Below are 23,101 nucleotides of genomic sequence, written 5' to 3'. Positions count from 1 at the left end.
GGATCTGCAGGGGGGTCCCTGTTTGAGGGGTGTCAGATGACCAGGAGTGCTCTGGGACAGAACAAGCCCTGCTGTTGTAGCTGTCACATTTTAATTGGCTCATTTCTTTGCTGAGCAGTGACACAGCAATGGGAGAAATATAAAGGAAGACTTTAAAAAGAGTCACAAATGAACTCGTGGGTGCAATGTTTCTCTACAGGCTCAAGTGTTCTTTCTGCATAATGGTGTTTCTGAGAAAATATCAATTTCTTTAATAAAACCACAGGCTCTTGCAGCTTGGTTTTGTACAAATTTATGTTCTTGTGGTATGAAAAAACACATCAATATTTAACTGGATTTCACATCTGCACATACATATATGAAGTGGAATAATTAGAGTTCCATGAGGGCTGTAAATCCAGGGCTGATGCTTTCCTGTCAGTCCAGGGGTGATATTTCAATGTCTGTGGATTTATTTCAGCTTTGTGCCACGGACAAAACGCTGGAGTTCGACAGAGACTTCCGGATCAAACACTACGCTGGGGATGTGATGTGAGTCCCTGTCACAAATGAAAAGTGGCACCTTCTATTTTTGTCCTTCCCCCAGCTCTGGAGTGGTACAATATTCTGATTTACTGCTGCTGCTGGTGCGAGCCAGAACTCTGTCACCCACAATTACAGTGTGCAGCACTTGCTTATCAATTAAATCTCCTGCTCTCCAGAGGGGGGGTTTGTGCTTGGAACGAGACAAAAGGAGGGTGAGGGGAGGGGGTGAGGGGAGAGCTGTGCTCCAGGGAAAAAAGGAGGGAAAAAAAGGCAGCAGTGTTTATGCAAGGAAGCTACACTGAGCTAATAAAATCTGGTTTAGACATCTGCTTAGAGCGATTATGTAACTCTGGCTTTACATTCTCAATCAGTTTGAGCTCCGAGCACGGGAGGGTTTAACCTGCAGGAGTTAGGGATGTGTGCAGGAGGTGGGAGCAGTGGGAAGGAGGAGTAAGTGCAAGTGAAAGGTGCACATGTTCCCTGGGAAAGCTGTTGTCTGGAATATCACTGGAGCTGTTTAATGCTGTGGGATTTGTGTAATTTCCTGTGACAGCAGAATCTAAAGGGAGTCACTGAGGAAATAACTCAGGATTTCTTTTACCTTGGGATTAAATTTACCTTCAATTTAGAAGGGTAACCAGTGTGTTCATATTGGAGATTTGAGGGTGGGGAGGCCCTGGCCCAGGTTGCCCAGAGAAGCTGTGGCTGCCCCTGGATCCCTGGAAGTGTCCAAGGCCAGGTTGGATGGGGCTTGGAGCAACCTGGGCTGGTGGGAGGTGTCCCTGCCCATGGCAGGGGTGGGATGAGATGGGCTTTAAGATCCCTTCCAACCCAAACCATTCCATGATTTTATGGTTTGAGGGTGACTCCATGCAGGGCTTTGCATGCTGTGGGGCTCTGGATGCCAGAGCTGCAGTTTGGGTGCAGATTCCCAGGTGGGATCTGGAGTTTGGGAAGGAACTGAGTGGGACTCACTGAGTGGGGAGACTTTGGACCTCTTCCCTGAGCACAGAGCACTTGAATCTTGGAGAAGAGATAAAACCCTGAAGCAGTGATGTTCCAGAAACATCCAGTGATGTTTCTGTGGGAATAAAAGTAGGAAGGAGTCCAAAATGTGTGTGTGTGTCTTGATTTCCAGGAGGGTTCCCCAGGCACTGGTTATAGGCTGCTCCTGATTTTGGGCCCTCTCCTACCAGAGAATCTTCCCTGACACCAAGCGAGGGGCAGATTGGACATACTGGAACCAAACCTTCATTTCCCTAGGATTTAGCTCAAACACTCAGTTTGGAGGCAGAAATCCTGAATGTAACTCTTGAATTTGGGCCACCTACGACCTGCCCAAGCCCTGGGAGGTGTCTCAGCCTTTCCCTGCACAGCTCAAACACCTTTCTGAGCCAGGGATCTGCAGTGCCTGTAGGAGTCCAGGGATGCTGATTCCACCTGGAAACCACAGTTCACAGAAGGACTTTGCTGCTTTGCAATTAACTCTGTTTTCCTTTTTTTTTTTAGCTACTCAGTCACTGGATTTATTGACAAAAACAAGGACACTTTATTTCAAGACTTCAAGCGCCTCATGTACAACAGGTAGGAGCATTAATGAGGTGAATTTTAAGCTGATTTGTCAGAATCCTGTTTTGTGGAGTGGATGGGAGCAGAGACTGAGCTTTCCACTGGTTCTGTCTCTGTGTGAATAAACACATTGCTTGGGGATCTGATCATTGTTTGTCCACCATGACCTGAGGGCTCTTTGATTTTTCAGGTTAAAATCCCTGTACATGTTGGTTTTGTTCTGATACAGCCTTTAATGTAAAGTGTTGGTTTGAAACCAACTGATTGTGCAACCAAGATAGTGCAGAGATCCCTTGTGCTGCCTGATTTGTCATTAACCAGGTTGTTGCAGATGTACCATCACTGCTCTGGCCTTAATCAGTGCTAAAGATACTGAGCAGCTTTGGTCAACAACAGATATCCTTGGCCTCAGCTAAAACACCCTGTTTGGAAAGAAATGACAGGGTAAAGTGGGCAAATAAATTTGAATCCTTTTGTATGTGCAGTGACATGAGAATGTAAACCATGAAGTCAGGAGCTGGGCAAGGCAAAGTTGCCTTTGAGAAGCAAATTGGAAACCCATCAGAATATGTGTGTGAGTGCCCAGAGAGCTGCTTTCCTTCACAGCTGGCATTAAACCTGGTCTGCCTTTGGTAACTGTGGCCCCTCTGCAGCTTTCTGAGGTGACAGTGGCACAGAACCCTGTTTTACCTGGGCAGTGGTAACTTGGTTCCCTGTCCTGTGGTGTTGGCTCGCTGTGCTCCCCTGAACAGCCCCACTGTTCCTGTTTTCAAGACTTCCCATCGACCAAAAACCTTGCAAAATATTTGCTGTACGGAGGCTTTGTTATATTTAGCCTGTTTTCTGTGAGGTCTCAGGAAAAGCCTGTTCCCAAACAGCACATTAAAGCTGTGACAGATTGGCCATTGCATTGCTGGAGCTGTGCTCTGTTCCTGTCTGTTCCCCAGCTCTCACCATCCATCAGGGCCACTTTACCTCACCCTCAACCCTTCAAAAATATAGGCTAAAGTGTATAAATTGCTTTATGTATCCAGAGTGGTGCAGAAATACAGCTTGAAATCAGGTCACAGGTTCCCAGGGAGGATGTTGCGGGTCTTACTCTCTTCTGTTTTGATGAAATTCTTTATATGTTGTGTCTGTAAATCAGACCCTGCCTTTGATGGATCACCCCAGAGGGATTGTCACTGTCCCAGCCCTGCACGTCCTGATCTGAAGAGACGAATGTGCTGCTTGTTTTTCCAGAATATTCAGTTATAAGCTTGAACTTGCTCTTAGAAGCAGGAGATGTTGTGCCCAGGAGTGTCACTCTGATGCTTTGTGAGCTGAAAGCAGCAGTGGAGCTGGGCAGGAATGAGCTCCTGAATTTTGAATGGAGTGGAAGTGCTGTTAGAGTGGGAATTAAAGAGACTCTCTCGTAGCTCCAACCCTGTGCTGAAGATGATGTGGCCTGAAGGGAAGCTGAGCATCACTGAGGTCACCAAGAGACCTCTGACAGCTGCTACTCTGTTCAAGAACTCCATGATTGCACTGGTGGACAACCTGGCACTGAAGGTAAAGATTCCTGCTTCCAAACTGACTCCAGCCTCTCAGGAGTTGGGTGTAGCTTCTCCCTGGAGACACTGCCCCCTTCCCATCACTGCCATCTCTCAGGGAGTGAGCTGAGCAAAGGCAGAGGAGCTTTGGATGTGCCAGTGGGCAGCTGGGAAGGTCTCATGGGAGGGGCACCTGGAATTCTGGTTCCTCTGGGACCAGGGGAGCTTTCACTCGTAGGAAAGCCAGTCTGTCTTAGGTGATAGTTATTATACCAAATGACCAATTATCTTTAGCAAAGCTCTTGGCAGAGGGCCCAGAGGAGGTTGTTCATGGTGCAGAGATTCTCTCTGGCTTCCAAATCCGATGGGTTTCCATGAAAATAGAGCCAGGCCTGTGTGAGTTCCTTCTTCCCTCCTCTTTGCCGTGGCAGAGGGTGAGGAGGGAAACCTTTTATTTCACTGAAGAATTCAGTTCTGTAGTGGAAGGCATGGCTTGGGCAAAGCACCACATTGTGTGGAGGAAGGTGGCTGAGGGAATGATGTGGGAAGGGGCTGTTTGAGGGGGGGATCCCTGTTGTGAGCAGAGATCACCTCCTGAGGGGGTTCAGTGCACACAGAAACCCTGGGGTGTTGCTGGGGAGGGCTGTGAGCAGGGGGGACAGCAGGGAGGCTCTGCAGGTGTCCATGGAAAAGCTTCATTTCCTTGTTCGTTGGAATAATTATTCCAGGCCACCTGGAAGCTGTAAAAATAGAATAGTCAAGAGAATGGCCTGTGGTGGTTTGAACAATCCCTGCAGCTCCCAGCAGGGCACGAGGGCTTTGAGTGGCACCTTCTCCATCCTGAGTCAGTGGGTACCAGCCTTCCTCCCTGGAGTTGGCTGGGCTGTGTGGAGTGAGTCCCTCTCAGGCCATTTGTCATCAGTGTCTCTCAAATGCCAGCCTTTTCAAGGCATAACCAGGAGCTGTTTCCAAGCCAGATTCCCAAGGAGGTTCCTGTGTGTGTCTCAGTGTGGTCCTTTCCCATTCTTTACCTTCCCTAAACCTTCCCTGAGAAACTTGTATTGAAGATGTCGGGTTTTCCTCGTTTTCTGTTGGATTGCATTGGGGAAAATTGTCTTGTAGTGTTGTATTTCCCATGGATCCCATGAAGGGAAGGCTCTCATGGAACAGATGTGTCTGCCAGGACTTGACAAGGGCTCTGCCAGGCAGGAAGGAGCCAAGGGCTGCCAGGGTGGTGCAGGGCTTTATGGCCAAGCCTGAGTGTGCTGGAGGGCTGGAACAGTGGGGGTGACACACACTTTGGGGTCTGCACTTGGAAAGTTCTCCTGGTGATGCTCCTGCACAACAGCCTGTGCAGGTACTTCATGTGCAAAGTGAAGGAACCTGGATGAGCTTTAGCCATTTTCCATGGAGATCCTGGCTGTTCTACACCTTGAAAAACCCCAAACATTTCACAGGATTACAGAATTGTTAAGGTTGGAAAGGGGCTTTGAGATCATCAAGTCCAACCCTCAACCAGCACCAGCACTGTGTTCACCCCTAAATCATGTCCTCAAGTGCCACATCCACGGGTTTTTTGAACACTTCTGCCCTGGGCAGCTGTGCCAGGGATGGACAACCCTTTCCATGAGAAGATTTTCCCAATATCCGACTGAAACCTCCCCTGGCACAGCTGGAGGCCGTTCCCTCTCCTCCTGTCTCTTGTTCCCTGGGAGCAGAGCCCGACCCCCCCCCGGCTCCCCCCTCCTGTCAGGAGCTGTAGGAAATATTGGTGAGACCCCCCTGCAGCCAGGCTTGTGTTACTTTAGTTTTGGGGAGGTTGGTAGGTCAGGCTGCTGAACACAACCATTGTGTGCTGCAAACAGTGACTCAGAGAGCAGAGGTGAGTGAGTGCTCCTGGGGGGCTGCCCTGCCCCAGGGGCTCTCTGAGGTGACTTTTGGGGCAGTTCATGGTATGTGCATGTCATCAGCAAGCCAATAACTGTGTGTTCAGGCCTTGATTTCGAGATACTGGCTGTGCACAAATCCCTGGGTGCTCTGCCCCTGGGTCCTTGCCAGTTTGGATCCTTGTCTCTGCCCTTCCCTGTGCTGGGGCTGCTGAAGCCCCTCTCTGCTCTGGGGACACCACCACTGCAGTTCAGGTGCTCTGATCCTTCCCTGGGGCCCTGGGACTCATTTTTTCCATGCTGAACTCGGGGCTGGAGTTGCACTCTGTGGGGATCAACAGTGACAGCATCTGTGTGTCTGACTGTGGTTCAGACCCCGCAGGACGTTTTTGGGAAGCCTGTGGTCACAGCTGATGGAAACAGCTCTGAAAACAGGCTTGCACAAGCTGTGTGAGCTGCTGTGGTTTAGGGGTGGCAGAGGAGTAAGGTTCCATAGGGAGAGGTAAAATCAGTTCATGTTTTGCTCAGCTCTTTCTCCAAGAAAACCAAGAAGAGAGGCTTGAGTTTTGCTGCAGTTGGAGCTGATGATTTATTCACATTATCTGAGTGTGCCCAGTGCAGTCAGAGCTGCTGCCTCATCCTGCCCTCCCATTCCACCTGGGCTGTTCATGCCTCTCTGAACTCTTTAAACCATATTTTAATGCTCAGTTTCTACAGTCCCCAAACAGGATGGCAGCCCAGGAGCTTCTCTTCACTGACACTCATTTGGCCTTTCCTGAAAAGCTGAAGGGTTTTTTGGCTGTACCAACAGTATCTTTAAACTTTTGGGGGAATAGTCTCCAAAAGTGCTAACTTGGTGGGCAGGAGTAACAATAATCACAGAACCACAGAATTGTTAAGGTTGGAAAAGACCTTTAAGATCATCAAGTTCAAACTCAGCACCGCCAGAATATCAGAATCTCAAAGTGTGGGACCACAGTGCACAGTACCTGCAGCACTAGTTGTTATTTAACTTTTCTGGTACTTAAAATAACAACCTTTAAAATTCTGTTCAGTTGCTACTCTGGTTTAGATGTGGAATTTGGTGATGACACAGAGTTCTGTGAGGGGAAGGGGCAGGTGTTGTGGTTGTTGGGGTGTCAGATGCTTCCACTGGGGTCAGGAGCGGGGCAGTGCTGTGAAGAGTGTTCTCAAAAGTGGCTTTGATTTCAGTGGGTGCAAATACGTGTTTGTAGATGTCTGGAAACCCAGGAAATGTGGCTGGAAAGGCCAGACCACCCCTCAGACCCTGGGCTCAGTTTTGGGGCTCTCCAGACGTTGAGGGGCTGGAGCGTGTGCAGGGAAGGGAACGGAGCTGGGAAGGGGCTGGAGCAGCAGGAGCAGCTGAGGGAGCTGGGGGGGCTCAGCCTGGAGAAAAGGAGGCTCAGGGGGGGCCTTCTGGCTCTGCAACCCCCTGACAGGAGGGGGGAGCCGGGGGGGGTCGGGCTCTGCTCCCAGGGAACAAGGGACAGGAGGAGAGGGAACGGCCTCAGGCTGTGCCAGGGCAGGTTTAGATTGGATATTGGGAAAATTTCTTCATGGAAAAGGTGGTCAGCCATTGGAACAGGCTGCCCAGGGCAGGGGTGGAGTCCCCATCCCTGGGGGGATTTAAAAGCCCTGTGGATGTGGCACTTGGGGACATGGTCAGTGGTGGCCTTGGCAGGGCTGAGGAACAGTTGGATTTGATGCTCTCAGAGGACTTTTCCAGCCTAATGCTTCTGTGGTTCCATGGAAAATGTCTTTGGAAGGTGCTGGGTTCTCAGTGTCTCAGTACTGCTGTAATCCTCCAGGTTACACCAGGAGCCTTTTGGGCACAAACCTCTGGCAGACAGAAGAAAACACCCTTGTTTTGGTTGGGTTTTGGATGGAAAGCCCAGCTGGCTCCAGGAGTGACCACGTTCCCTTTCTCAAGCACGTGTTTGACTGCCTGTACTGTTCTCTGGAGGGTTTGCTCTCCCTGAGATGGATTATTTTGGGTGGCTTTTTTGTAAATCCTGACACAGGAGGTGCTGTGGCTGCCCCGGCTGGGAATGAGGAGCTTCTCTGGGAGCTCTCTGGACATGCAGCTCTTCCTTTGTTCTTTTCTTTCCCCCCCCTCCTCTGTAACTCCTTTTGTTTGACTCTCCCTTCCATCCCTCCCCTCTCCTATCCAGGCTGACAGGCTTCATCTCTAGTAAGTTATAATGTCACCAGCTGTGACTGATGGGACAAATCCAGCACAAATTTGTCAGTCCTGTGTCCCATCCCCTCTCTCATCTAAGAGCTGTTGAACAGCCTCCCAAGGAGGAGTTTGTTCAGTGTGCAATGGCTTGAAATTGGTTTGTTTTCTTTTGAACACCTAAAAATCTAAAAATCACTCAGTTTGATTGAAAAATAAAATGAGTTGCAATTAGGCATCTAAAGAGCTTTCAGAGCGGGGTCTTTGTGTCTCTGCATTTCAGTTCTTCCCTTTAGAAACTGCAGTTCTCTGACAGGAAGAATGGGAGCTGCATAATTATCCCCCCCGAAGAGCTGGGGCTGGGGGGATTGGAAGCCTGGAATAATCTACTTTAGAATTTACCCTTGAAGCTGTCGTTGCTGAGAGGCTTTAATTGCACTGTAATTGCACTGATAGATGATCTCCTGTCTGTGCAGGCACTTCCCAATCCTGCTTTCCAAAGGATTCCAGCCTTTTATAGCAAAAGCAGACACATTTGGTCCCCTTTGTGCTGGACCTGAAGTCACAGATTTGAGGTTTTTTGCATTTTTGAATGTGGAATATTTGTGATCTCAACCTCAAAAAGTGATTTATGTTCCTCTTGCCATCAGATGCAGCACAGGGCAGGTCTGGCATGGCCTGGCACCACCTGGTGTTGGTGACCCTGCTCCTGACACCGAGAGAGGTTTGTCCCTGCTGGTGATGAAGGGATGGAGAAGTGGCCCAAGGTGAACATCAGCAGGAGGGGATGGGGAGAAGTGGAACTGGACACAGCCCCAAGGCTGCCAGAGCTCCAGGAGCGTTTGGACAACACCCTGAGGGACAGGGGGGATTGCTGGGGTGTCTGTGCAGGGCCAGGGGTTGGACTGGATGATCCTTGAGGATCCCTTCCAACTCCACATATTCCATGATTCTGTGATTCTTTGAAGTGCTGACCATTCACCTTCACGGTTCCCAAGTTCAGGTGTCATTCAGAGCTCTCTGTGTGTCCTGCATTTTCCCTGAACAGCTCATTTCCAGTCCCACAGGAGCCTGGTCCCAGCAGAGTGGGAGAACAAAGAGAACAGGGATGGATGTGTTGGGAGGGATGCTGCCTCCAGCTCCCTGACTGGAGGGGAACCAGGGGGGGTAACAGGAGACAGGACAAGAGGAAACGGCCTCAAGCTGTGCCAGGGAAGGTTTAGGTTGGATATCAAGGTTGGATATCAAGGTTGGATGTCAGGAAAACATTTTTCACTGAAAGGGTTTCCAGCCCTGGCACAGCTGCCCAGGGCAGTGGGGGGGTCCCCATCCCTGGAAGTGTTCAGAAAAGCTGTGGATGTGGGTTAATGGTGAAAACAGTGGTGGTGCTGAGCTGATGGCTGGACCTGATGGTCTTAAAGGTCTTTTCCAACCTGAATGATTCCATGACTCTGTGGATTACTGTGGCAGAAGGAAGTGCTCCGTGCTGGTGACCTTGTAGGAGACCTCACCCAGAGCAGAGCTGCCTGGGGTATCCTGGAATCATGGAATTGTTTGGGTTGGAAGGAACCCTAAAGCTCATCTCAGAATCACACAACATTCTGAGTTAGAAGGGACCCAAAAGGACCATCCAGTCCAACCCCTGGCCCTGCACAGACATCCCAACAACCCCACCCTGTCCTTCAGAGTGTTGTCCAAACCCTCCTGGAGCTTTGGCAGCCTTGGGGCCGTGCCCACTGCCCTGGGGAGCCTGGTCAGTGCCAACCACCTCATTTCACCCCTGCCATGGGCAGGGACACCCTCCCCCAGACCAGGCTGCTCCCAGCCCTGGCCAGCCTGGCCTTGAAGTGTCCTGGGGAAGCTGCATCCCTGCTGTTCCTTTCCTGAGCCCTCCACTCCCTGAGGAAGAGCACTGCCCTGGCAGGGGCTCAGCTGTTTTTGGGAACTGGGCACTGTTTCCCTCCATCCAGCTCTGCCTCAGTCCCCTGGGAAGGAGAGGAGCCAAACAAGGCTGTGAGGGAGCTGTGCCTGCCACACTTTGTGGGAGCGATGGAGTCACCGGGAGAGGGGAGGTGACGTAAGGACGGATGTTGCCCACACATCCTGCTGCTTATTCCACATTCCTCGTACCTATCCCTGCTCCTGAGCTGCTTCCTGGAGGGTGGGCAGCTCCAGGATGCTGCCAGCTCTTTGTGGGTGCTTAGCTCAGATTTTCCTCCCTCTCCTCGTTGCTTTATATTCCCATCCCAAGGACAACCCTCCAGGAGAAATCCCAGCCTGGTGCTGCTGATGGCATCCTTGAGAAAGCAGGGAAACATTCCAGCCCAAAACCTTCCCCAGTGGCTTATATCAGCCTTTAGGATCTGCTTTTCCAAGGCCTCCATGTCTTGGCCTGTTCATTGCTCATCAGTGAGTGGAGGATCCTTGGGTGTCTCCACAGTGCTGCCAGCTCCGGGTTGTGTCAGGATTAGCCAGGAGAGTCAAGGATGGTCCTGTTTCTTCAGTATTCCTGCAGGGAAACAGCAAGTCTGGGCCTTTCCTGTTATCCTGAGAGTAGGTGGGTGACCTCAAATCATAGAGAAATCACAGACAGAAGGGCTGAAGGGGACCTGGGAGTGCCCCCAGTTCACTTGTGTTTGGGGACACCTCTGCCTGTATCTTCCCTTTCAGATGCTTGTTCAGGCTGTTCTCCCTAGTGCTGGAGAATCCCTCCTTTCCTCAGGCTCTGCTCCCACTCCTTGTTTTCCTGATGCCTAATGTTTTATACCATGGTTAAAGCCACAGTTCTTCTGTGTCCTAAAGCTGAATGTTCACATTTCCTCATATTTACCCTTTAAATGTATAGAATCTACACCAGGATGGTTCTGTGGCTCTTTGGTCCTTCTAGACTAAACCTGTATTTCCTCTGAGTCACATTTGCTGGATTTTTTGATCTTTCTTGTTCTTGCCTGCACTGACTCACTGTTCCCACTTGAACTGCAGTGCCCTGTGTGAGGTGTTCAGAGAATTAGAAATCTACTGGGTTTTTTGTCTTGCAGTTTTCCTGTTCTCGTGCCCTTTCCTAGAAAAACATGAACTTGCCTCATGTTAGCTTGAACTCCTGCATCTCTTTCTAGCACCTCAGTTTTTCATTATTTATTAATCAACTATTTCTGCTGAATGTGGAACTTTACATTTGTTCTCACTGAATTAACCCCTCTTTCCCCCCCAGACCACTTCTCCTCTTTGTTACCATTGTGGAGTCTTGAGGCCATCCAGGAGTGCTGGAACACAACAGACTCCTCTGGTTTATCAGTTGTGGTGATCAAAGGGGACATCTGATGTTCAGCTGTCACCCAGGCTGTGTGTCCCCCTTTATCAAGGTGTCAGATTGCTGCAAACTGCTTTTTGGAATGCTGCAGTTCGTGTGTATCTGTGGCATGTGCTGTCTGCCCGTCCTGGGACCTCCTGAGCTCACTGGGATCCTCTGAGTTCTCTCCTTGGCTGGTGCTGGGGTTTGGTGGGCAGTGGGCTCTGCCAGCCTGCAGGAAGTGCCACTCCTTTTGCAAGGGCTACTTAAAAAGTAATACCTATCAATGTTAGAATACAATTTTGCCTTGAAAAGCTCTGGTGGGCCTTATATGGAGCTGTGCCAGGGCAGGCTCAGGTTGGATCTCGGGGAAAGGTTCTTCTCCCAGAGGGTGGTTGGCACTGCCCAGGCTCCCCAGGGCAGTGGGCACAGCCCCAAGGCTGCCAGAGCTCCAGGAGGGTTTGGACAACACTCTGAGGGACAGGGTGGGATTGTTGGGGTGTCTGTGCAGGGCCAGGGGTTGGACTGCATGGTCCTTCTGGGTCCCTTCCAGCTCAGGGTGCTCTGTGGTTCCATGGTGATTGGTTGCTTTTCCACACCCCACCAAAGTTAGAAGTGGGATAGCAAGGGCTGACAAGAGAAAGAAAGGAGTGAACTCCAAAACCCAGTGGGATGGAAGTGCTGAAGTGCAAAGGCCTTGTAGCCACCCCTCACACTGGTGCTGGTTACAGACCACGTTGACCTAACTGAAAGCTGCCTTTAATCAAATAAAAATGAAAGGAAACATCAAAACACTCTGACAGGCCTGATCTCACTGTGAAAGGGGTGATCCTGTGGGACACAGCAGAGCATCCAGGATCAGCCCAGGCAGGGGCAGGACCCCTGCACTGTGTGGGGTGGAGTAAAGCCACCCGTCCCCGTTCCACCTTCTCTGCCCCTGCACACCCAGGGTGGTGCAGAGAGAGGAACTCACGTGCTGCTGGGTTGTGTTTGTCCTGGGGAAGGTCCTGTGGGCTGGAGGCAGCTGGAGGTTGGAGTTCAGTCATTCCCATCCTTCAGGCCTGTTGGAACAGGGTTTGGACTAAAACTGAGATTAGCTCACTTGGTCAGAGCCTGGTCCTGCTAATGCCAGGGTTGGGGGTTCAGTCCCTGCAAGGGCCAGTCCCCCAAGAGTTGGATTTGAAGATCCTTGTGGGTCCCTTCCAGTTCAGAATATACTGGGAAAACTGATGGAGCTTTTAGAGGAGATGCTGGGAAAGCCATATCCCACAGGGCAGTGAATTCCATGTTTGTTATTCCGTATAAATACATCTCTTTCTCATAAGTTGTTTCCTGGGCAGAGCATCAACCTTTAACAGCTTCACACATTCAGGTGTTAGCTCTCTTTGCCCCTATGCAGCTGCAGGATGATTTTGAATTTTTGGCAGTAGGTATGTACCACAGTCAGGGGCAGCAATTACAAAATCTGGGGTTTGTTTCAGTTTGCTTTTGGTTTTGTTTAGAAAAACACCACAAGTTTTGGAAACCTCTCTCTCCTCTTGCAAAGTTAAATCTTTGGTCTTGCAGAGATTGAAGGCTACTCCCTTCTTAGAGTTTACCATTTGGAAGAAAAGGACTTTAGCCTTTATCCCCAACTCCCAAATGTGGATGGAGGAAGGAGGGAAGAGGCAGAGGATGGAATGGAGCAGAAATTGATACCCCTACAGATTTCCCATAGAATTGGGATTCAGAACTTGCTTTCTGTGCAGCCCAGACACTCAACATGATGATGCTTTATGTCCAGTGAGATCTTTGAGCGTTAAGTAATTCTTGTTAAGACCACAGGGGTGGGTCCTACAAGAGTTGTTGTGGGGTGTGAAGGATAGGAAGGTGTTGTCACCTCTGTTTTAACCCTCTGATTCCTGCTGAGCAGCCACAGCTTGTGCAGCTGCCAGGGAGGGAATTTTCATGTTGAGGGAACACACGAAATTCCCTCATACTGAGGGAATTTTCACTGAGGGAACAGCTGTGTGTGCACAGACCTTTCTGTGTGTGCAGAGCCCTTTCTCCTGGGTGAGCCTGGCTGGGATCAGCCCACAGGAGCCCTCCTACATCAAGTCCCCCCAGCTCTCTGACGAGGAGCGTTGCGGGCACCGGGTGAAGTACCTGGGCCTGCTGGAGAATGTGGGTCCTGTAACAGGTCCCTGCAGGGTGTGAAGGGGAGGAATGTGTCACTGTCACCTCTGTTGTAACCCTCTGATCCCTGCTGGGCAGCCAAACCCTGTCCAGCGTTCCGGGCTGTGCTCCCAGCTCCGTGCTCTCCCGGTGTGTGCACAGCCCCGGCTGTGTGTGCACAGCCCCTTCTCCTGGGTGACCCTGGCTGTGCTCTGTCCCCCCAGGAGCCCTACTACGTGCGCTGCATCAAGCCCAACGACAAGAAGTCCCCCCAGGTGTTCGATGAGGAGCGCTGCAGGCACCAGGTGGAGTACCTGGGGCTGCTGGAGAACGTGCGCGTGCGCCGGGCGGGCTTCGCCTACCGCCAGACCTACGAGAAGTTCCTGCACAGGTAAAGAGCTGCTGGCAGGGGATGGATCAGCTCCTTGCAGGGCATCTCCACCCTTGGAGTGAGACGTAAAAAATGTTCAGGTTTTGTTTGTTTCTTCGTTGTTTTGCTTGCTTCAAATGTTGGGAACGTTTCGAGGAAATATTTTAACGCGCGTTTTGCAAAGTTGTCTTACCCTGATCCACGTCTCCCCCCGTCCAGAAATCCCCATAAAACACACCCACTTTCATCTTCCTCAACGCCATACTCTTCCACTTCACAACCCTCCTTATTCTGTTCCCTGTCACTGGAGCCTTAGAAAGCAAAATACCCAGCTTGTAAACCACTTAAATAGTTCATGAAAAACATTGGTCTTGTAGAGCAAAGGTTGAAGGCTACTCCCTTCCTAGAGTTTACCATTCAGAAAAAAAAGGAATTAAACCTTTATCCCCAACTCCCCAAACTGGTATTTTCAATTAAACCACTTTCTGACACTTCCCTATCCTTAAACACCCCCCAAACATTTCATGTGTTTGGATGCACTTCTTTGCATTAAACCATCTGCCCCTGTTCACATCTCCCTCCTGCAGGAATTTTCATACAACCTGAATGTGTAAATCTATGTAAATGAGTGGGATTTGGCTCTCCCCTGGAGGGAAGTCAAGTCCTCTGGGACTCGTCTGTGGGTGTGTTTGGTGTAAATCAGCTGTTGGGTCTCACAGGGTCTCCGTTGCTCTGGTTTTGTGTCAGGGTGTGTGTCCTGCTCAAACCCGGCTCCTTGTCTGCTAAAATCCATTTGCTGTGTTACCCCACAGCAGGAATGTGTAATGAGGTTCTTCCCCAGAGCCTCATAACCCTAAAACCTGAGCTAATTAACCTGAGTTTTCTCCCTGAACATTGATTGTTGCAGAGAGGGACAGACAGACGTGGTGTGTCTGGGGAAGGTCCAGTGACGTTTTGTGGGAGGAAATCCCTGGACTTCAAAACTGGATATCTGAGAAAGGGATGGTGTCATGGCCCCATTAAACATGTTTTTGATACTTTTTGCCCCCTTAATTCCCGCCAGACCTGTGGCAAATGACATGTTTTAGATTGAAATTTGTCTTAAGGCTTCAGTGATTTAACACTGGCCCTGCGAGTTCATCCTCCTCAGGTGGAACAGGGAATGGAGGTTCAGTTCTGTTACTGAATCAGGGGAGGAAAGGGCCAGGGGGGTAGAAAAAGAGTTGAACTATCTGAGCAGGTGAGAAGTCATGAGTTAGAAACAAAGTGCTGGTGAAAGACCTTTTGCTGTTCAGAGTGAAGGTTTGCCTGGACAGATCCTGATCCCCCACAGTGGCACGAAAGGCTCCAGCTTCCTAAACCCAGCCTGCAGTGCTGGGGATCAGCTTCCCTGAACATCCTGCAGTGCTCAGTGTGCTTTCACCTCACATGTGGCATTCATTACAATTTCCTCCTAAGATCTGTGTAATCACTATTAATGTAAACAGCTGCTTTGTTTTTAATGAATGTTTGATGAGCTCCCCGTAAGCTGCAGCCCAGAAGTGTTTGCAGCCAGGAAACCAAATCAGCACATGGCAACTGCTTCAGCTTTTTTGGGCTGTTGGGACACGTGTTCTGCTCAGCCCTGGAGTGGGATTAAACCTCCAAACACCCAGGGTGGGATCAGACACTGTGTTTGTGTGTCGTGGGGTTGCTCTGAGCCTGCTCTGCACTGACTTCTCTCGATTAAAAGATGAGGGAAAATATTCCTCTGGCCTCCTGGCCTGGATATTATTCTTTGTGCCTTGTCTTTGGGTGAGCCATTCCCTCTTAGGGGCTGAGGGATGTGATCAGCTGCACATTCCTGAGCTGGTTTTGAGCAGGGATGACACAGGATTTCTGTTCCTTTATATTTACATTTACCAGGCTTATTGGGAGACTGGGAACGTGGAGGAGACTCCAGGCCCTTCAGCCTGGGCTCTGGCAGTGCATGTGGGGCCAGTCTTAAGACAGGTCCTGAGTGATTTTGAGATGTAACTTCATCATCTGTTTGCTTCCATTCACAGAGATATCACAAAGTTCAGGCCCCAAAACAGACATTTAACATTTAACTCCCTGATAGGCCCCTGAGGCTTTCAGGTGTTCTGAGCCCAGAACACATCCCTGGGTTTTGTGTTGCTGATTCCTCTTAGAGGGCACAGAAGGTCTAGATCAGGTTATATATAGATAAGAGATAACATATACATATATAATACATATATGAGGGCATGTATGCCTGGGTTTTATCTATATGTATGGACATGTGTATATAAAACATAACTTTCCTTTCTGTAGAAGAGTTTGTTGCTGTTTGGCCCTAAATCCTGTGAGGGAGTTGGTATCTCCCCTCTTCCAGTAGGAATGAAGTGAAGCACAGTCAAGACCATTAATAAATGTCTTTTTTAACTTCCCTTGAAATGAAAAAAACTCTTTGGGCTCTGTGCAAGCCAGGCTGCCCTCACCAATTTGTAGAAAGTGAGATCTGGATACTTTCAGCTGGATCAGGAGATGTTGTGCCTTCACTGCATCTTCCAGTCAGGTGCCACATGTGTTGCCTTCCATGGATGGGATGGGTTCTCTTGGTTTAATATATAACTCACTATCCAAAATAATGCTGATTGGGTTTCAGGCAGATGGTTGGAAATGGATGCTCAGTGTGTGAGTGCCTTGGAAGCTGTGGGATGTGCAGGCAGGCCAGGGCAGGGCTGTGGTGGCAGTGAGCAGGTTTATTCTGGGTTCTGCCTCACTATAATTAGCAGCCAGGCTGGCACTGTGAGTGGCTGTGGCAGCCAGGCCGTGCTGGAGCTGTGGGGAGGGAGTCCTGGCATTGGGAGACACGTGGGAGGGACGGGACCAGCCGGAGGGACGGGATGTCCCAGCGCCTGTGGGACACAGGGAGGGGGGCCAGTGGCCTCGGGGTGTCTTTGGGTGCCATAGGGGGGTTTGTTGGAAAGGAGGAAGAGGATTTAACATTTGGGGCAGGTTTCCAGCTCTCTGACATCCCTCTCTCCTGCTCCCCTTGGCAGGACAGGCCTGGCTCGGAGCCTGGTCCATAGGCTGGTCCATGGCCTGGTCCATAGTCGTGTTCCCAGCCTGGTCCATACCCTGGTTCCCAGCCTGTTTCCCAGCCCTGGGGGTTGCACTCCCACCCTGCTTGGCTCTTTATTTGTAATTTTTCCAACATATTTGTCTCAAGGTGAAAGATTTTCCCAGTGACTGAATTCTCGCAGGAACATTTTCCTGATGGGAGCAGGGAGGGGAACCCATGTGCAGTGTTGATGCTTTTGCCAGCCAAGTGCACGTGCACAATCTTCTTCTGTGAGTCTGAAGAGGGGTTTTATAGGGCTCCTTATTAATCAGTGAGCTCCCTGTAACCTGATGGTGTTCCCTGTTCAGTGTGCACCTCCATTTCCCCCTGTTCCACAGGATATTCCAAGGGCTAATTTGATGAATGAACGTGACACTGAGATGTGTTTCCTTCCAGGCTTATTTCAGCCTGTTCAGCACCTCCTGCAGTGCCCTCACCCCCAGGAAAAGGCTGATTGTGTGGCTGTTTAAGTGTAGCTGAGAGTTCTGAATGTCTGAAACATTGAAATTAATGCTTGGCTGGGCTTGGGGGCTTTTAAGTGAGAAGTGGCTGTGATCGCTCCGTGCTTGTTTTATTTAGAACATGAACGTGGCTCCTATTGCAGGGAACGTGTCTATTACAGTTTTTATTATGCCCATAAATCTGGTGCAGAAAATTTGTTGTTGCTTTTTTTTGCAAAGGCCTGTTCAGCTAATCAGCACTTTGCAGGGCTGGGAGATCTTACAGAGGGCTGGGGCTGATCCTCATACTTTGTGTTTGATTTGTAGTTCTCCTGGTTCCAACCTGTGTTTTCTGTAGTGGGAAAAGGGGTTTGGAGGGGGAGGATGGGAGGAATGGCTGACCCACAGCTCCAGGGCAGGGGTGGTGGTTGCACAGACTGGGGCAGTCGAGGGGCAGCTGCTGGGGGAAGAGACAGAGTCTGTCAGAACTTTGGCTCCCAAAGTGCAGAATTTTTAAATCTGGGTTTTCTGACAAAGCCACTGGTTGCAGGTGGCTTCTGATGCCGAGTGTGAGCAAACCAAAGCTTTCCTTTCTCACAAAAAAACCCCAAAATTAAAATTGTATGCTAAGTGTGAATAATGGAACTGCCAGACCTGCAGGAGGCCAGTGCTGAGGTTTGTCCTGTTGCATCAGCTCAGTGCTGATGAGATGAGCTCCTCCCAGCATTCTTTTCCAGCTTCTCACAAAACCTCTTATATTCGTTTTTCTTGGATTTTGAGGATCATGATTCCCCCAGAGAGCATCTTGAGGCTCTTCTCTATCAGAGAGGGACCTGGGAGTTTGGATTGACAAGAAGCTGAACAGGAGCCAGAGTGTGCCCAGGTGGCCAAGAAGGCCAATGGATCCTGGCCTGGCTCAGGAACAGGGTGGCCAACAGGTCCAAGGAAGTGATTCTTGCCCTGGACTCAGCACTGGTGAGGCCACCCCTGGAGTGCTGTGTCCAGCTCTGGGCCCTCAGCTCAGGAAGGACATGGAGGGGCTGGAGCAGGTCCAGAGGAGAGCAACAAGGCTGGGGAAGGGACTGGAGCACAAGTGCTGGGAGGAGAGGCTGAGGGAGCTGGGGGGGCTCAGCCTGGAGAAGAGGAGGCTCAGGGGAGACCTCCTCACTCTCTGCAACTCCCTGACAGGAGGGGGGAGCCAGGGAGGGGTTGGTCTCTTTTCCCAGGCAACTCTCAGCAAGACAAGAGGGCTGGGTCTTCAGCTGTGCCAGGGGAGGTTTAGGTTGGATATTAGAAAGAATTTCTTTGCAGAGAGGGTGCTCAGCCATTGGAATGGGCTGCCCAGGGAAGGGGGGGATTCTCCATCCCTGGAGATTTTTAAAAAGAGACTGGATGTGGCATCAGTGCCATGGGCTGGGAACCACAGCGGGGTTGGATCAAGGGTTGGACTTGATCATCTCAGAGGTCCCTTCCAACCCAGCTGATTCTCTGATTCTCTGTTCTATAATCCGTTTGAGTCAGTCCTAAAGCCATTGAAGGTTGGCCTCATTGGGGACCTCAGCGACGCTTCTCCATCCGTAACTCGTCCCTTGTCTCCCCAGGTACAAGATGATCTCGGAATTCACGTGGCCAAACCACGACCTGCCCTCGGACAAGGAGGCCGTGCGGAAGCTCATCGAGTGCCACGGCTTCCAGCACGACGTGGCCTACGGCAAGACCAAGCTCTTCATCCGCACGCCCCGCACGCTGTTCACCCTGGAGGAGCTGCACGCCAAGATGCTCGTCAGGATCGTCCTCTTCCTGCAGAAGGTAAAGCTCAAAGCTCGGCTCAGGGTCATTAAAACACCTGGTTTTGCCTCTCTGGGCTCGCTCGCAGAAGGGCCGAGGCTGCCCCGGTTTGGTCACTGCCTGGGGGGGTTTTAAGGCTCTCTTAGGTGGTGCTCTCTGTGCCTGCACTGAGCCCTTCTTGGGAAGAGCAGATTCTGCAGCCGTTGCTGCTGCTGCTTCCACGTTGTTCTCATGAGTTTCTCTCGTGCCTGAGCTTTTCATCTTTTAAAAGGTTCTGCTCTGCTGCACCTCAGGGTGTCCTTAAGCCTCGTTCAAGGTGTAACAGCACTGCCAGTGTGCTGTCAATGAAGTGCAACAAGCACAAATAGCACTCAGTGACCTGAACTTGGAAAAAATCTGAGTTTAGAGGGATGGTAACAATCCCAGGGTCACGTGAGCGGGGCCTAGAAGAAGGCAGAGATGCACAGAGCACTTCTGTGAGGCTCCTCAATCCCAACAGGAAAAAAATTCCCAGTCTGTGGGGGGGAGTTTGTCAGTTGTGCTGGTTGTGGGGCTTTGTGGCAAAAGTGAGTGTGGAGTGATTGCTTTGTGTTTGCTCAAGTATTTCTGGATCCCATTTATTTTCCCCTGTGAGTCAAAACTCTCATCCCCAGCACCAGGACATGTCTCAGTGCTTCTTCCTGAGGCCTTGGTGAGGTGGGATGTGCTGTGAGCTCCAGCACCTGAAACAATGTTGGTTACTGATCAAAAAACTCACTCTTTCCTCTGTGGAAACGAGGTGCCTGGGAGCTTCAGGGACTTTTGTGGCTGAAACACAGAATCCCAGAAGGGGTTGGATTGGAAGGGACCTTAAAGATTTTTCCCTGCGTCCCCAGGGTGATCGAGGCCATCACAGAGCCACTGATGAACTGTCCCACGTGTAAACCCATCCCAGCCTCTGTTGTGCATCACCCTTACACATGGACTGCATGAGAGGGACTTGGACAAGGGCCTGGAGGGACAGGACATAGGGAATGGCTTCCCACTGCCAGAGGGCAGGGTTAGATGGGGTGTATTGGGAAGGAATTGTTGCCTGTGAGGGTGGGGAGGCCCTGGCACAGGTTGCCCAGAGAAGCTGTGGCTGCCCCTGGATCCCTGGAAGTGTCCAAGGCCCAGTTGGACAGGGCTTGGAGCAATTTGGGCTGGTGGAAGGTGTCCCTGCCCATGGCAGGGGGTGGAACTGGATGAGCTTTAATGTCCCTTCCAACCCAAACTATCCTGTGATTCTCTGGTTTTAGCATTTGCTCAAATCTGTGTCTGTATGAGTGAGATCTGTCTGGCCAAGAGCAGAGGTGGTGGGACTGACTGTCCCAACTGCAGGGGTTGTTGATTAGTTCAAGATTTTTAGAAATGTGTTTTTTAGAATGTGTATTTTCTTTGTCGTTCTTGGAACTTCTGAACCCCTTTCTGTCCATCACAAAGAGAAACTGCTGACATGTGGGTGTAAAAACCTCACAGAGCAGAGACTCCCTCTGAAGCTCTGCAGGTAACACAGGTTTGCACAAACTCTCTAAACCTGATGCACTGTCTCAGTCCTGGGGAAGTTTGAGGGCCCGAAGCAGCAGTTCCCCACTGCAAGCTCCAACAGTCCTGTGCACACCCCCATCTGTGGGGTTTGCAGTGCCTTGGATGGGATTCCCTTTCTGGAAAGCCAACCAGTTTGACCAGTATGGGAGCAGAAAGTGTCAAGCCCAGGGTTGGTCTCTGTTGGTGTTTGTTGTGCTGAATGGTTTGTGTTTAGGAAGGAATTCTGTCATTTTGGGTGTGATGAGGTTTTATGGACGTGCCAAGCTCAGGCTGTGCAGGATGTGGGCCCTGCCCGTCTCTGGGCTTTGTGGTCCAGAGTTTTCTTCCCTGTTTTCAGCAGGGTCCTGCTGCTGAGCTTCACCACCCCTTTCTTGGATACTCATCATCATCATCATCATCTTCCAGGTCTCTTCCCTGGAAAGAGCAGCACACTTTTCCAGAAGCCTGATCTGAGTTATTCCTTTGGGGTGACCTGGGGCTGGTCTGTGGGGCCCCTCACACATCCCAGGAGGTGTTTGTGGATCATCAGCTGGGCCTCCCCCGTGCTCTCCCTGGTTTCCAGGAGAAGTTTCCTCCCTGCAGCCACTGGGTGAGCACGTTGGTCTCCTTTGCTGCATCCAGGGGGTCACTGGGCCACACCATGAACCCAGAGTCTCCTTTTGCTGCAGCAGAACAGGGTGAGGTAACGAGCTCCTCCTCGGATAAAGCTGCAGGGGGGACACCTTGCTGCCAGGGGACCCTGCTTTTCTCATGGAACCACTGAGGGATTGAGAGGTGACCTTTTTGGAAAGGGCAAGGTGCAGTTACTGGGGGGTCATTTCAAAGGCTGTCAGTGCTGGGGAAGCTGGTGATTGCTTCAGATCCACCCAGGGAGAGGCACAGCTTTAACAGCAACTCAGCTTTGTGGCTTTGCTGCAAAGATCAGGATTACACAGTCTGGGCTGGGATCTGGACTGGGCTGGACCCTGGAGGAGAGCAGGGCTCAGGATTTTTTGCCCCTAGAAGTACCAGATGAGGAATAATGGATCAACTCTGGTTCCACAAGAGATTTTGCTGTAGTGGTTTTGTGTGGCATCAGCTGTGCTGGGTCATGTGTAGAGTGACTGTGGTGCTGTTTGGGGTTCTGTTGTTGCAACAGCAACAGTGACAGGAGTTGAATTGCTGGTGCAATTGTCCCGTGGCTTCCCAAACCCCCCTGCCCTGTGTCCTCCTCTCCCTGCAGTGGGCAGGGACTAACACGAGGCTTTTTCTTTTGCACAAAGTACTGGAAGTAGAACGTGGAGACAGCTTTTTGTTACTGCTCTGTGAGAACCTCCAGTGGGGTTCTGACTCTACCTCACAAAGGATTTTGGGGGATGAGACGAGCTCCTCAAGTGGTCACAGTGCTGAGGGCTCTGAAGAAATCGGGGTGGCCAGAGCTCCTTTCCTGTAGCTCAGCCCTCTCTGCTTATCCTGAATATTCCTCAGCCAAGCTCTCGAACACAAAGGGATGCAGGGAAGTTGTTTAAGAGTCTTGGAACTTGCAATTAAAACAAGGAACACTTAACAAATCAATAAATGCTTATTAAACAACCCATCAACAGAAGAATGTTGGGCTGATGTCTGAGGTAGGAATTAGATACCTTGTAAGGGTCAAATTCATCTGAGAAATGCTCGAGTTTGTCTCCACTTTCAGGGTGTCTCCTGTGTCCCTGCTCTCCCCCCAGCTCTGTCTGGGATCCCTCCCGTGTTTGCTGCCGGCAGATGGGGCCGTTGGAGACTGGAAAAGGAACAGTCAGTAGTCACAGATCACAAATCCCATCAGAGGAGGGCTCTGACCAGGCCCTCTCTGTGCTCTGAAAGCACCAAGGAAGTCTTGTCTGTCTCTAAATTTCTGTCCTCTGCAATTGTTCATTAAAAAACTCACACAAAAATTTAATTCTTTGCACCTTTTTGTGCCCTGTGGTTTTGCCTGTGAGCACCCAAGACTGGGGGAGGCAAACTGTGAGCACATCAAGGAGGATTTGATTTTCTCTCCAGTAGTTCAGCCTTTGGTTGCGTTGGAGTTCCTCAGATTTGAGTTTAGGAGAAGGGAGAGATGGAGCTGAGATGGTGACAGTGGGCAGTGTGTGACAGGGGCTGGGGCAGATGAAGGCTCAGCCTCCCAGCAGCTGATCCCAGCATTGCTCCCCCCTGCACAGGAATGGGGTAAGTGGCAGAATCCACATTTAGCAGCTCTGTTTCTTGGTGCCTTTTAATGATCAGACTCATTTTCCTAATGAAACGCGTTCTGTGGCTTATTCTCCCCAAAACCTCCTGAGGCTTTCCAGAAGGGGGGCAGGAATTCCCTTCAGTGAGCGACCCTTCACCCTCCAAGGGGTGCTGCTTCCTCTGTTTAGTGCTGCTCAGGAGTTCCACTGAGTTAAACTGACTTCTGGTTTAAAGAGAGAATTTCCCTTGCTTTTGTTCCACGTCTCCCTGATGTCTCCTCCTTTAGGTTCATGTCCTGCACTGCTCTTTTCTCCGTGCTAAGTGTCAGGGAGATTGCAGGCTGTGGTTTTCCCTCAGCCCAGCCCAGTCAGGGAGCAGATGGGATGGGATTGAGCTGTGCCAACTCGCTGGCTCCGGGAGAATTCAGCAAGTGGGAGCCGTGCCCGGGGTCACAAACCCCGTGTGGCAGCGGGGACACCACTGGGGGCA

General features: G+C 50.7%; 1 protein-coding gene across 2 annotated transcripts in view; it reads left to right on the top strand.

Moving 5' to 3' along the window:
- The window catches only part of MYO1D (myosin ID), a 147,864-nt gene that overhangs the window by 45,549 nt on the left and 79,214 nt on the right, over positions 1-23,101 (top strand). The window contains exons 12-17 of one of the 2 annotated variants that reach the window (XM_039384018.1): positions 461-531; positions 2,035-2,109; positions 3,513-3,645; positions 13,377-13,543; positions 18,670-18,877; positions 22,098-22,340. In XM_039384018.1, coding sequence (XP_039239952.1) covers positions 461-531; positions 2,035-2,109; positions 3,513-3,645; positions 13,377-13,543; positions 18,670-18,877; positions 22,098-22,319 — 876 coding nt within the window. In that variant the 3' untranslated portion in view covers positions 22,320-22,340. Of the gene's footprint in view, positions 1-460; positions 532-2,034; positions 2,110-3,512; positions 3,646-13,376; positions 13,544-18,669; positions 18,878-22,097; positions 22,341-23,101 lie in introns of those variants that run through there. The other variant, XM_027711871.2, reaches the window with a different exon arrangement.

Source organism: Pipra filicauda, unplaced genomic scaffold (genome assembly GCF_003945595.2).
Source record: "Pipra filicauda isolate LSUMZ 115617 unplaced genomic scaffold, ASM394559v2 scaffold336_size1087642_pilon, whole genome shotgun sequence".
Lineage (NCBI taxonomy): Eukaryota > Metazoa > Chordata > Aves > Passeriformes > Pipridae > Pipra > Pipra filicauda.
Note: the sequence above shows the minus strand (reverse complement) of the source record. Positions and strands in the feature narration are given on the sequence as shown.